Below are 13,468 nucleotides of genomic sequence, written 5' to 3'. Positions count from 1 at the left end.
AGGCACATACATGGTGAGCTCACATACATGTGAGCAAATGTTTACACACATAAACTACAGTTTAAAAAAAAGAACAGGAAAAGACAACAGCTTAGAAGCTTTTTGTCTTACCTCTCCCTGCACCACCCTCAACCAGCCAACTTTCTGTTCACTGAGTCTTGTTTCAAGATGTTTGGATGGAATTTGTGACAGTACACAACAGCGTAATCAAATGCTTGTATTTAAAATGATAGCTCTAAAAGAGGTCAAGACCATGATGGGGACACCCACTGAAACAGTCTACCTGAGCTAATGGGAGCTCACCAACACCAGCCAGACTGGGAAGGAATAAGCATAGGACCAAACTAGTTCCCCTGAATGTGGTTGACAGTTGCATGGCTGGGGCAGACTGAGGGGCCACTGGCAGTGGCACTGGGATTTATCTCTACTGCATGTACTGGCTTTTGGGGAACTTATTCTCTTTGGATGGATACCTTGCTCAACCTAGATATAATAGGCAAGGCCTTGGACCTTCCCCAAAGCAATGTGCCTTACCCTCTCTGAGGAGTGGATGGGGGATGGGGAGGGGGTAAGTAGATGGAATGGAGGAGAGGAAGGAGAACTTGGATGGGTATGTATAATAAAAAAAGATACCTTTATTAAAAAATTAAAAAATAAACAAGAATTAATTACAAAAATTAAAGTAAAATAATAGCTCTAAAATATAGATAACTATTTTGAAGCCATATACAAAACTCCAGCATTTCTTAAAAACATTACATAGACTTTTCATTTATACATTATGCATTGTTTTACTTAAAAGTAGCATTTTTTCATTTATAATTTTAAAGCTGCTAAGCTATATATTCAGCTCTCCAGTTGATATGATTGATCTTGACTTTCTAAGAATTTTGTGTTTGTCCATGCAGAATATATTATGTTATATAGTTCCCCCGAATATAAATAGAAATGTCACTTAATAATAAATTAATGATGATCAATTTACTGTTTTTATCACTTTTCAGTAACTATAAATAGTCAAATAAATTAAATTATAAAGCATATATCAGGCAGCTCAATAATAAAACAGACTAGTCAATTAATTATAACTTACTTTCAGTTCTAAAATTGTCTCCCAAAGCAATTTCAAAACTTCGGAAATTAAAAGGTTTAATTATCCATTATGCCTACTTGGAGTTATTGTACCTGCAGGGTGCAGGGCTTGGGGTAGGAAACAAAACAATCTGTCATTGTCTTTGGCCTAGAGAAGTCTGCAAAGAACAAGTGCTCCTAAGCCAGCAATTAAGACCCAGGCTACCTTTCTGCACTTTAAACAGTGACTCTCCACCTGTGGGCTGCAACTCCTTTGGGGATTGCATGAAGATAGCCTGCATATCAGATATTTACATACAATCCATAAAGGTAGCAAAATTATAGTTATAAAGTAGCAATGAAATTAATTTGTTTGGGGGGTCACCACAAAATGGGAAGCTGTATTAAAGGGTCCCAGCCATAGGAAGGTTGAGAATCACTGGTCCAGAAAAAGACACGTTCAGAAGCTCGCACCCATGCTACCTGGGCCACTTTAAGCATCTCCTCCCATCTCTTCCCCTCAAGCTTGACCCGTTATCACGTGGTTCAGAGCCTATAGACCTTCCCAGGCACCAGAGATACAGGAATGCTAAGATGGCCACACTTCAAAAAATCTTGGGTTTATTCAGGAAGTCAAAATAAGAAGAGATAAGGAGTCTGAGGGAAAAGCGACAATTCTTTCTAATCTGGAAAATGTTCTTCAAAAGGAAGTTTAAATGCTGTATTTTATTCTACAGGAAACTCAAACTTCTAACATCTTGTCTTGTGGCTATAACTCAAAGGTGAGGTGGCACTTGGCTGAAGTCAGAGTATACAACCAGTTATTATTAGTTTTGTAGCAACAAGGAGAAGCAAACGTCGGACATGTTTGCCTTCATTTGCAGATATTACCTGGTTTCTGTCTCCTCCTAGGCATCTCTGTAATTAGGCTTTTGAAATTCGCTTTAATAGAAAATTAAGAGAACAATGAGCTAGAAGCGCAACCTGAACTTGACATGATTTAACAAATATAATTGAGTCCAGAGCGACTCCCACATACAGTCTGGTTCAGCAGCTGAGCTTGTGAAAGCAAAGTAACTAGGATACGTTAAAGGTCCTGTGCTCCCGCCCATGTTGGAATGAGATGCAGTACCCAGGTAGGGACTGCTTGTTAACCTTGCCCCCCAGAGCTCTGGCAGCCTGCAGGGTCAACCACATACTGTCAACTTTCTTTTTAAACTAGCATCTCTCTTAAGGGACACACATGCCACAGCCAGGAGGGACAGATGCTCTATCTGCCTTCTACAATAATTCACACCATTTGATTGTTTATAGCTGTCCTGACATACCATAAACCAATGTAAGCAGCAGTAAAAAATAGTATGTTCTTGTCACCTTTATTGTGTTTATTTTTTATGTCCATGCAAATAAAAGCACAGCTTTTTATCTTAAGGCAGTGGTTCTCAGCCTGTGAGTCATGACCCCTTCACCGGGCTCTCATATCAGATATCCTGCATATCAGATAGTTACATTACGATTCATAACAGTAGCAAAATTATAGTTATGAAATAGCAATAAAAATAAGTTTATGGTTGGGGATCATCACAACTTGAGGAACTGTATTAAAAGGTCACAGCATTAGGAAGGTTGAGGCCCACTGCCTTCAAAGGAAGAGGAGATAATGTATTCTAGAGCAAAGTGGAGTGATCATGGTGCAGAAACATGGATTTAGGTTACCCCAAATTCCATGTTCCCACCTAGAAGCAGTTTCATGAAGCTGGGTAGTTATACCGAAAAAGAAAGTCAAAAGGCAAGGCAAGTGTATATAAGAGAGATAGTTACAGCAAGGTGGCAGAAGGTTTTCTGTAGACCTCAGATGATAACATTCTTAGCTTGCGGGTTGGGGAAGCCAGTGGTCTGCTAAGTTTAACAGATTCCAAAAGGGTTTTATCTATTAGTCACAGGATTTTTAGCTCTGACACAAAGATGGGTACGGGTTGACTGTCCAGGGGGCTAAAGCTAGCTCAGATATGATAATCAGCATCTGGACCTACAACATTCCAACCGCTCCAAATCACAGCAGTCCTAACCAAATAATCGGTCTGTGCAGACACGGATTTCCTTCAGGACTTTTTGTTGCCAGCTGACAGCTCATCGTAGACATACTTAGGGAGTGGTGAGTTTTGATGCCTGTATACACTGTAGTGATCGAGTTGCAATTCTTAGCACAGTGTGGTGTACTTTGGTCATTTCATTTCTCTATGGATAGTACAGGCAAATGCTATCCTTCAGTATTGTTCTGAATAGTGTCGTGCAACACTAGAAATTAGTGCTACTATCTAACCACTATGGTGACCCATTGACTGACTCGGCCCTCCCATCTCCCCTTTCTCTAAACTTCAGTTCTTCCGAGTCTTCTTTTCCCCTGCTAGTCATAGTAGCCCTCAGACATGCCATGTATACAATTCGTGGAGGGTTCTGCCCATCACTCAGTGTTCAGTTTGACAACTGTAATGCTGCGATAGAAGTAGACAATGGGTAGAAACTAAGGGAGCCTGGGCAAAATGACCGTGGGTAAAGAATAAAATCTAGGCAGAACATGACCCGTTTCTTCTGTCCCTGACTCATTCTGGGTTTGCACAGCCCACAGCTAGTCCACAGCTGCAGGGGGGAAGCTCTAAGCCCCTTCCAGCCAAATCCTCTGGAGGCGTGTGCTTTGCAATAGCATTTTCAGATAGGAATCGCTTCAGATAACAAATGTCTTAATTTTTCCCCAGCCTGATCACAGTCCCCTCCCCCAGTCCCCTCCTCCCAGCCTCCCCTCTTCCTGCCCCATCCACTCCTTCTCCTTCCTCTTCAGAAAAGTGCAGGCCTCCCGTGGTTATCATCCATCCATGGCATATCAAGTTACATTAAGACTAGGCACCTCCTCCCCTATTACCACAGTTGAGGCAGCCCAATAGGAAGAAAGGGTTCCAAAAGCAGATAACAGAGTCAGAGACAGCCCCTGCTCCCTCTGTTAGGAATCCTACAGGAAGACCAAGCTACACAATAGTAATATATGTGCAGAGGGCGTAGGTCATTCCCATGCAAGTTGGAGGTTCAATCTCTCTGAGCCCCTATGAACCAAGGTTAGTTAATTCTGCGGGGGTTTTGTAGCATCCTTGATCCCTCTATCTCCCATAATCCCTTCTTCCACAGGATTCCCCAAGATCTGCCTAATGTTTGGCTGTGGGTCTCTACATCTGTTTCCATCACTCTGTAGATAAAGCCTCTGTGATGACAACTGGGCTAGTGACAATAAGTAAGGGGTTTCTTGTTGATCTCCTTGCAGCTCCAACAGCGCAATACTTTAACTGAGCTTCGGATTTCCCACCTGTAATAAAAGGAATTTGGACTATGTTTTTTAAAAAAAAAAAACCGTGATTAGAAGCTCTAGCACCTTGCTAGCCACTCCCCAAGCTGAGGGTATAGAAGGAAGGGAAGTTATGTCATACTGAGAAGGGAAGACTGTTGGATAGTTCTGATAGGGGTCTACTCAATGATGAACAGCACAGAAAAGTGGAAATAGACCCAGAATGTGCTATTTGTTCACCAACTCAAGACTATAAAGGAAAACCATGGATGAACTATTGCCCCTCCAGCTGTCAAAGCTGAAGAAAGCGCCTTACAATATCTGAAGCGTTAGTTGATCTGAATTACAATAATGGTGGGTCTTACTGCATACGCTGTCTAGTTAGGGTGGGTGGACAGCCACTGAGGCCCTTCAGCTTTCAGAAACCAGAGTTTAAGCTACGAATTTCTGCACAGTGACTGACATGTCCAGCCCATCATCCACGCCCTTCTGGGCGGGAGAAGGAGCTTGCGGCAGTGTGCCTCTGCCTGTGATCATGCGAGCTCTTGAGGGGGCCTCTCCAGAAAGAAACAGGAATAATTCTGAGAACAGCACCAGCATTGGGGCTGCAGCGTTCGTGACTAAGTATTTACAGTACAGACCACATCTCGTATTCCTGACACACACCACAATGTCCAGTGAGATACCATGACTTTATAAGGAGATTGCCCTAATGTCAGCTTCTCCATGGAATTGCCACCGATTTCCATGTTGTATTTTTGGCTGAACTAGCCCTCATAGAGTAAATAGACTCTGAAAAATGGAACAGTTGGAGAGAATCAGTCTTTTTAAAACAAAGAACCAGAGCCAGAAAAGATTGTGAGAAATTGCTGGAAGCCCTTCCTTCAAGAGCCAGCTTGAGGGGGTAGCAAATGCTGAGTCAAACTGGAGTTTATTGAATCAACTCCAGAAATAACACATTAGGGTATGGAAAGAGAAATCAGAAAAAATGGTATAACTTGTAAATTAGATGAGAAAAAATGCTAAGTTGGGAACTTGAGAGGACAAGAGAGGTAGAGATGTTTCAGAGACATAATTGGTCATATCTTGGTAACCAAGTATAAGTGGAAGAAAAATATAGAAATCAAACATGACATCTGCATTTTACCAAATCAGAAAAAAATGAGAAGAAATAAATTAACCAGAAAAGACAATGTGTTCCGTATTTATCTTCTCTGAAGGAGGTACATGGGGATCCTCGGAAAACTAGACAAGATGTCCAGGCATGCTACTAAGGATGCAGAGAAGAGAATGGGGGTCGTTAGCACAGGAGTGGTAGCTGAGGCTATAGGCTTGAGCATGGTTGCTCAGGGGAAAGCAGAAGGCAGAATAGGAAGGGGAAAATTGTAGACTAATAGTGAAAAGGTACACAGAGGACTGGAAGTCAATAGGGGAAAGGACAAACCATGGGAAACCAGACAAGCAAGAAACTAAGGACTTGAGAGATAAACAGCAGCATGAACAGAGGCTGACCAGGATGGATAAGGTCATCAGATTGACAGTGAAGAGGTCATGGTGACCTGTATTGTACAGTGCAGTGGAGTGTCCAGACCAGAAGCTGCACTGCTGAGAACCGATAGATGTTTCAAAGATACAGACATGGCGAGCACTTTCAGGCTCATGCTGGGAACAGTTTGGAGGTCAAGGAGAGGAATGAGAGCAGTCAGATGTTGGTGAGAAGGTTCGTTCAAATAAGTTTGGCTTTTTCTTCCTTTATTCCACTTTTTTGTATGGGGATATCATCAGAGTACATTTATAGAGCAGGGAAGTAAAATCAATATAATAGAGTGATTCAGTATGAAGCAAGAAGAGGGGTTAAAGGAACAAGGTCCAGAGGGAGGGGACACGTCTTTAACTGAACAGAGTGCTTCTAGGAAATGAGACCAGTTTTCGTGGAAATGGTGCTAGACCTTGCCTTATCAAAAGATTTAAATAAAGCCATTAAAAGGTCCAGTGCAAAAATAGCAAAGGGCTTAATGCTGACATATTAAGGGATTTGATGCAAAAATTATTAAGGGTTTTAATTATAAAATATTAAGGAAGTTAACTACCATTCCATCATGTCCTCATCTTCTGCTGAGATGAGTGGCAGACAACACGGCCTTCCCTCCTCAGTTGTACTTCTGTCGATGGGTAGTTAAGGGCACCCTCATACCGACACAGGGCTCTGAACACAAAGCAATGCAGCCTAGAGGCCTATGGGAAAGAAAGGAAATGGCAGCAGTGCACTGTGGGAAGTAACTGGCACACCCAAGAGCTTTAGTTCTTCCATGACATCTAGTTACAGGTGAATTTAATGAGCACCAGAAGCATTTCAGTGGCTGTTTGCAGCCTTCTGGTCGGAACTCTGGCAGGACTTTCATGATCAGTTTAACTACCCCTCCTTTAAAGAGGGTAAAAGAGCACATATTCTGATTAGATCCACAGAGAGAGAATCAGTGCTAGAAAGAAAAAGCAAAAATGCATGCAGAGTTGGTATGGTGACTGAATTCTGAACCAATGTCAGAGTATAATTTGACATGGTCTGGCAAGTAGTCAGGTATTTGAAATCAAGAGTAACATGATAAGTCAGAATTTGTTGTTGCCGATGAATAAGAAGTTTGATTTCAGAGCAAAAGTGTATTATTAATAGTAAATGCATCCATAGAGAGTCATGCTGGCCATCAGGATGGTTCCTGTGATGGTTCTGTGTATCAGTTCCAGTCCCTTTTCCAGGTATTTGGTACATGCAAGTCTTACAGGACACTGGAAAAGATACACTGACTTGCACAGCAAGCTAAAGTTCTATAGAAAAGACAATAAAAATGTTTTGAATCACAGTAATAGGAGAAAGCAGAGTTGGTGTAAATGCTAGCGCTACTGACTAGCTCTGGGAAGGAATGTTTGCAAAAGGAAGAGAGAAATAACTTGTATTTTAAAGAAAAAAATAAAAGGCCAGATGTGGTGGTCCATGGCTTTAATCCCAACATTTGGGAGGCAGAGACAGGAGGATCCTTGTGAATTCAAGGCTGGCCAGGTCTACATAGAAAGTTTCAGGATATGTAAAGAGAGGCCAAGCTATATAAAGAGACCCTGTCTCAAAAGAAAGAAAAGGAAAGGGAAAGGAAGGGAAGAAAAAGGAAGAGAAAAAGAGAGAGTATATGGGAAAGAATGTAATGAAGGCTTGCCTACTAACAATCCTCCTCATAAGACTTTTTCAAATGTGTGTGCCTATATGTGTGTGTATGTAAGTACAGTAAGTATAGAAGCCACAAGAGGGCACCAAATCAACTGAACCTTGAGACCTTTAGTTAAAGGCAACTGTAAGGTGAGGATATTGGTGCTCAGAACCAGACTCTGGTCCTCTGAGAAAGGAGGAAGTGTTCTTAACTGTTGAACCATCTTCCCAAGCCCCTGCTAGCAATCTTGGATGCATTCATCTCATAATCATGTCTCAGTGTTATTGAATCCCTCAATGATTTACAATGTTATTATCTACTTACGACTAGAGCTTATTCTGTACATTAGGACCGGTTTTTGCCAGGCTAGATTTGGGAATTCCTCAATCTTCTTATAAAGTACATATAAAATATGCTTTAGTAGCTTTAATATAAATTCAGAACTTAATTCATCATTTGTAAAATGCTTTTTAGTATACTCTTCTTTGCATAGTTAATTTACACAACCAGCCAATTAAACTCCTCAAATACATATGCAAATTTAGTTACTAATTTATTAATTTATTATCAGTATTCTTCTAGGACTGTTTTAAACTTCCAACAATAATCTTAAATAATAATAAAAATCAAGTTTGCTTTCATCCTTTTACCACTCATATAACCAGGCTAATGTGGAAGGATTTATGAAAATATTACATACCTTTTTAACTTCGCAAAGTAGCCAATCATTTTAAAGATAAGCTATTGGTAATTTAGGCAATGGGTTCTAAAACACAAGTATATCATTTCTTAAAACTATAGAGCATTTATAAGAATGGGAAATTTTTCCTAATTTTTGCATATTGAAAAATGCAGAACATAAGACTAAAGAGATAGCTCAGAAGTAAATAGCACTTGCTTCTCATCCGAGATGACCCAAGGTTGGTTCCCACACTCACATTAGGCAGTTCACAGTAACCTGCAACTCTAACTCCATGGGCTCTGATGGTCTCTACTGGCCACAGTGGGCACCTAAACCTGTCATGGACATATGGGTATGTGTGCACACACAAACGCACACACACTCATACACACACACACACACAATAAAAAATCTACAAAATGCGAAATAGTAATTTTGTTACTCCTACTTATCTTATAATTAGATAAATACATTTATATTCATAGTCCTAACATTGCAAGAAGCATTTATATATTGGAAAGAACCACACTGGCCTCAGAATTGCTTTGCTTGATTTGGTGGTTTTATTTGGATTGGATAATAATGGAAAATAAAAATTTTCTTTTAGGCTTATTTTGTTTCTTTATTCTTGTCATGTGAAAGCTACTTTTTATATAAACTTATGTAAAAACACACATTTATCAAAAAATCTCAGTGTCATTGTGTTTAAATTGCTGTAGTCTGACAGTTTTTTTATATACTAACCAATTATTTGATAAGAAAATATCTGTTCACAAATACCTAAAGTAAATGAATGAGGAAATGTCATAATTTCCTCTGAGTGGCCCAGGAAACCATTTGGTATGGCTTTCAAAGTATTGCCTTAACAGCTCAGTAAAACTAATATACACGTCAAACTGATGAGAAAAGCAAACATACATTTTAATAAGCAGGCCCACCCTGTCTTTTGATGCAAAGTCATTTTCTTAGATGCAGTGGACAGGTAGGTGGGAGCGGCACTCATTGTATTCATAGGAATGCGGAGCCCGGTGGGGCGGAGGGTGACAAATAAGAGTATTTTTCTCCCTACAGCTTTATCCAAATGAGGCCAGGAAAAGGTTAGTGCTAAGGCCACTGTAAAGAAAACAGAAGGGAAACATCCAGCCTGCATATTTCCCTGTGGCTGGAGGGGCAGTCTACCTGTGTCTCCTTTGCTGAAGGTTAGGAAGTTAGAATAGTTTAGACTGAGTTTAAACAGGAATCCGTGCAGAAGAACTTTGGTTCTGCAGAGGAGAAGAAACCAACAGTCCTGGCAGTTACCCAGATCCAAGTTGATCTTGACAACAAGGATAGCTTTGACAGGATTGGGAAAGTCTCATATAACAGATGCATATTTAGGTTTCAGTTCCACCATGTCATATTTGGTCATGCCCACACAATCCAGAGCTACCCAGATGCAGTGGCATGTGAAGAATACTTTCTACAGGGCTAGGGAGATAATTGGTGGGTGAAGTATAAGAATGAGAGCCTGGGTTCAGGTCCCCAGCATCCATGTAAAAAGCTGGATGTGCTTCTATGATCTCAGCCCTGGGGAGCTGAAAACAGGAGGATCTCTGGGGCTCACTGGCCAGACACTCTAGCCAACTGCTGAGATCCAAATTCCATCAGGGTCCATGTCTCAGAAAACGAGGTAGAGAACAATTGAAGATTATCAATCTCTAGGCTCTACACAAATATATATTCTTCATGCACAGAATCTCACATGTGCACATGGACATACACAAACATATATTCTGTATGCACAGCCTCTCACACATGTGCACACAGACACACACACATTCTTGCTAGCAGTTTCTTAGTTTTAAAAAAATACCCTTGGAGTATTGCAAGTTATCATGTTCTGGGGCATATTCTGGTATGCTTACAGGGACACGTCTTTGGAAAAGATCCTAGGAGTTTACGTTACTAGCAGATCTCACATTCATTTGATACAGTTCCTAGATCTTTGGTTTATATGTCATGTATTTATTTGTTTCACTTCAAGAAACTGGCTCCATTCCAGCCTCTTTTCATTAGAACCCCAGTTTGTCAAAGAACTACACACAGTAATGAGAGGTAACTTAATTTCTGAAGGCTCAAAGGAAGGAAGGTTGACATTTCAATTTCAGAGACCGTGACACATTAGCTCCTCCATGACTTTATCTCTGCTTTACGGTGTACATCGACATGTCAGAAGGTTTGTTTACAATTCAACTCTACTTTTAATGTGTAAAAACACAAACAATGGGATAAACTTCTCTGGATGACAAATTCCATGTTTATCCTTTACTGTCATTGCGAAAATGAATTCTAAAGAAAAAAACAAAGTACAAATCTCACTCTGGGTTACGCAGGATACCCTGTGAGAAAAGTCAGACCAATGATCTCCAAAGAAACACAAGAGCTTGGCAAATTGGCTTTTCCTATGGCCTGAAATTCTAAAGTTGAAAAACATATGCAAACACCCCCAGTAATATCTGGAGCAACACATGTTTAGCACCCCTCAAGTCTGAAACACAAAATGCTCTAAATGTTGGAGGGTTTTTGTTTTTCTGGGTTTTTCTGTTTTTTTGGGGGGGGGTTGGTTTTACATTTGAAGCTTCTCATATTTCAGGGTTTAAATAATAATTGCGTTTTAGCAAACTCTAGGCAAAGACTCCAAAATCTTCTGAAAGATTTCTAGTCCTTGGTTTTTCAGATAGGAAATACTTGACCTCTCCTCAAAAGTTAACTTTTTATTCAATGTTATTTTAACACACCTAGTTATTTATAGCTGTATTAAAGACTGAAATGTATTCAGAATCAAAGTATATTTTCAACTAGTGTATTACAAAATATGAAATTATCATGTTCTGGGGAATATTCTTGCCACGCTTTGCATCCCATCACGGTAACCAAGAACAGCTTTGCCCTCTAGCTCCTACTGCATTCAGCATGTCATGTGAAGCAATCAATATTCTCGTCTATGAGAATCCTTCCTGGTTTCTTCAGTTACCCAAGCTTTTGCATTTTAAAGACAAAAAAAATGGGGAGAGAAAGATATGTATCAATGTTTGGAGGTACCATATTGCAAGCAGAATGCTTCTAAGAAAAGTAGACATGAGCTTCTTAAAACTCCCAAGTGATGTTGTTTATGGTCTCTCTGCAGCTAGACCCTGAAGCCAGCACCATTCTAAAAGAACTTCAAATTAAACTCAACGGGGTTCTGGATGAGCTCAGCGTCACCTATGGAGAAAGGTAAGCAGCCTAATTAGTTGTCTGACTAGATCAGGGTTCATTTATAATGATCACTTGTTTTGCTTCAAGACTTGGTTTCAAAGCCTCATCTTCTCTGAAATCTTCCTTGACCCCAGGATCCAAGAACAATGCCTTGCTGAAAGATGTCTATGCATCTTTCGCTTTAGTGGTCCTTATAACACCGGGCCCTAGGTTTGATGTACTCATTTACTTCCCTTGCTTTTCTCTAAGGGCAGAAATCTGAGCTTGTAAGCATTTGCAATGAGTGTGCACTAGCGAGCAGGGATTTGTGGAAACAATGGAGAGATGGAGGAAAAGTGAATGCTTATGTAAGAAGCGTACACTGTGCCCAAGCCTTGCATGTCACTGTACTTGCGCCTCAGAAGAACAATACCCAGCTCCATACCAGATTGCATCAATGCCACTTAGGGTTCATGACCCCAACCACCTCACGAGCAAGAGTTTAGAAACTATGAGAACTACGGGCCTCTATATTTTTAAAAGTCAACTTGCCTCATCTGTGGTATGTTTCTAAAGAATGAGAATTTACCTAAATGAGCTTTATTCTACCCCTGAATGAGAAAGCAATCATTTTACTATCAATTACCAAAACAGGTATAAATTAAATATATCTTTGAAGAGGTTCATTAATTTAATATAAAATTTGTTTAAATATTAGTTCAATAAATGTTTATCAGTTTAAACTATGAATTCACTTTCCCAATGTAGTTATAAAGTTATCTTTAGGGCAAAAGCTTCCTGCTTGGATAGTCTTCATTTTCTATTGGGTTCCAGGAAGACAAATGATTTGTAAGCATTTAATGATTCCTAAGGCCACATTTAACGAGAAAGACGGAAGGGACTCTGTTAGTGCCGTATCTCTCAGACATCAGGATGAAGAAGCACAGAGAGCTCCAGGCGTAGAGACCTCTTGAATCTGAGGCATCGTCTCAGGTTCTTCAAGCTGAGTAGTGTTGTCTTGATGGACAACACTATCTCCACAGCTCAGACAGAGGATGAGGCACCCTGGCTCTGTGGAGCTGAGGGCATGTGTCTTCCCTCTACTCTGCACCGAGCTCAGCGCATTGCCTCTGTGCTGTGTTGCTAGTGACCTTCACGAGCCTGTGGACTCAGCCTGACTGTGAATCAGCAAGATGGAGGTTCTCTCTGCCCTGAGTCTGAACAGCAGGAGTTGTTTCAGAGATGTGGGCCTCAGTTGCTCTCCCTTGAGGCGACCAGTGACGGGGCTTTGGCTCAGCCCTCTCGGGCTTGCCTCCATTCTAGTTCTGAATGAAGGTGTTAACTGAATGTTAAATGTTAAAGAAAAATGTTATAGAAAAAATGCAAAGAAAAAAAGAGGTTGCCTTCAGCTACAAAAGGCATCAAGAAATTATTTAGCAAAGTTAGGAGAAGGAAAAAGGAGCCTAATAAAGCTAGACTGGCTCGTAACTTTATGGAAAATAAGATAGCTAAACAGAGCAGAAACCAATGCTTGACTCTTACATTTGCTTCTGTAAGTTGTCTAAATCCTCTTGATGAGAAATATTTGAATTTGTGTTTAAGAGAGCAGAAAGCTGAATATATTAGCAAGATTTAGCATCCCATTGGTGCTCCGAAGACTAAATTATATACACAAGACTTGGAAAAATCCAGACAGACTTTGGTTATGAAGGAAAGATTGGTGCTCCCAGGGCTCTAGAAGTACGGTATTTTTATAAGATTAAGAACAGTTGTATTCAAGTTTAAAAGAAAACCCCAGGGAAGGCGAGCTGGAAATCACAGCAGTTGCCTGAAGGAGGAGGGAGAAGCATGGAAGTCAGCCATGTGGTGGGAAGCATGAGGAACCCCGAAGTGTTGGGGGGAATGTGCTTAGAACAAGGATGGAAAGAAGAAAGGGAGTGGTTGCGCTTTTCTGGGTAATTCAGAAAA

General features: G+C 40.5%; 1 protein-coding gene across 2 annotated transcripts in view; it reads left to right on the top strand.

Annotated features, from left to right (window-relative positions):
• Unc13c (unc-13 homolog C) overlaps positions 1-13,468 on the top strand; it is a 417,871-nt gene that overhangs the window by 341,091 nt on the left and 63,312 nt on the right. For both annotated transcript variants that reach the window (XM_038322705.1, XM_038322704.1), the window contains one exon: positions 11,451-11,539. In XM_038322705.1, coding sequence (XP_038178633.1) covers positions 11,451-11,539 — 89 coding nt within the window. The remainder of the gene's footprint in view (positions 1-11,450; positions 11,540-13,468) is intronic.

Source organism: Arvicola amphibius, chromosome 3 (genome assembly GCF_903992535.2).
Source record: "Arvicola amphibius chromosome 3, mArvAmp1.2, whole genome shotgun sequence".
In the NCBI taxonomy this organism is placed as follows: Eukaryota; Metazoa; Chordata; class Mammalia; order Rodentia; family Cricetidae; genus Arvicola; species Arvicola amphibius.
Note: the sequence above shows the minus strand (reverse complement) of the source record. Positions and strands in the feature narration are given on the sequence as shown.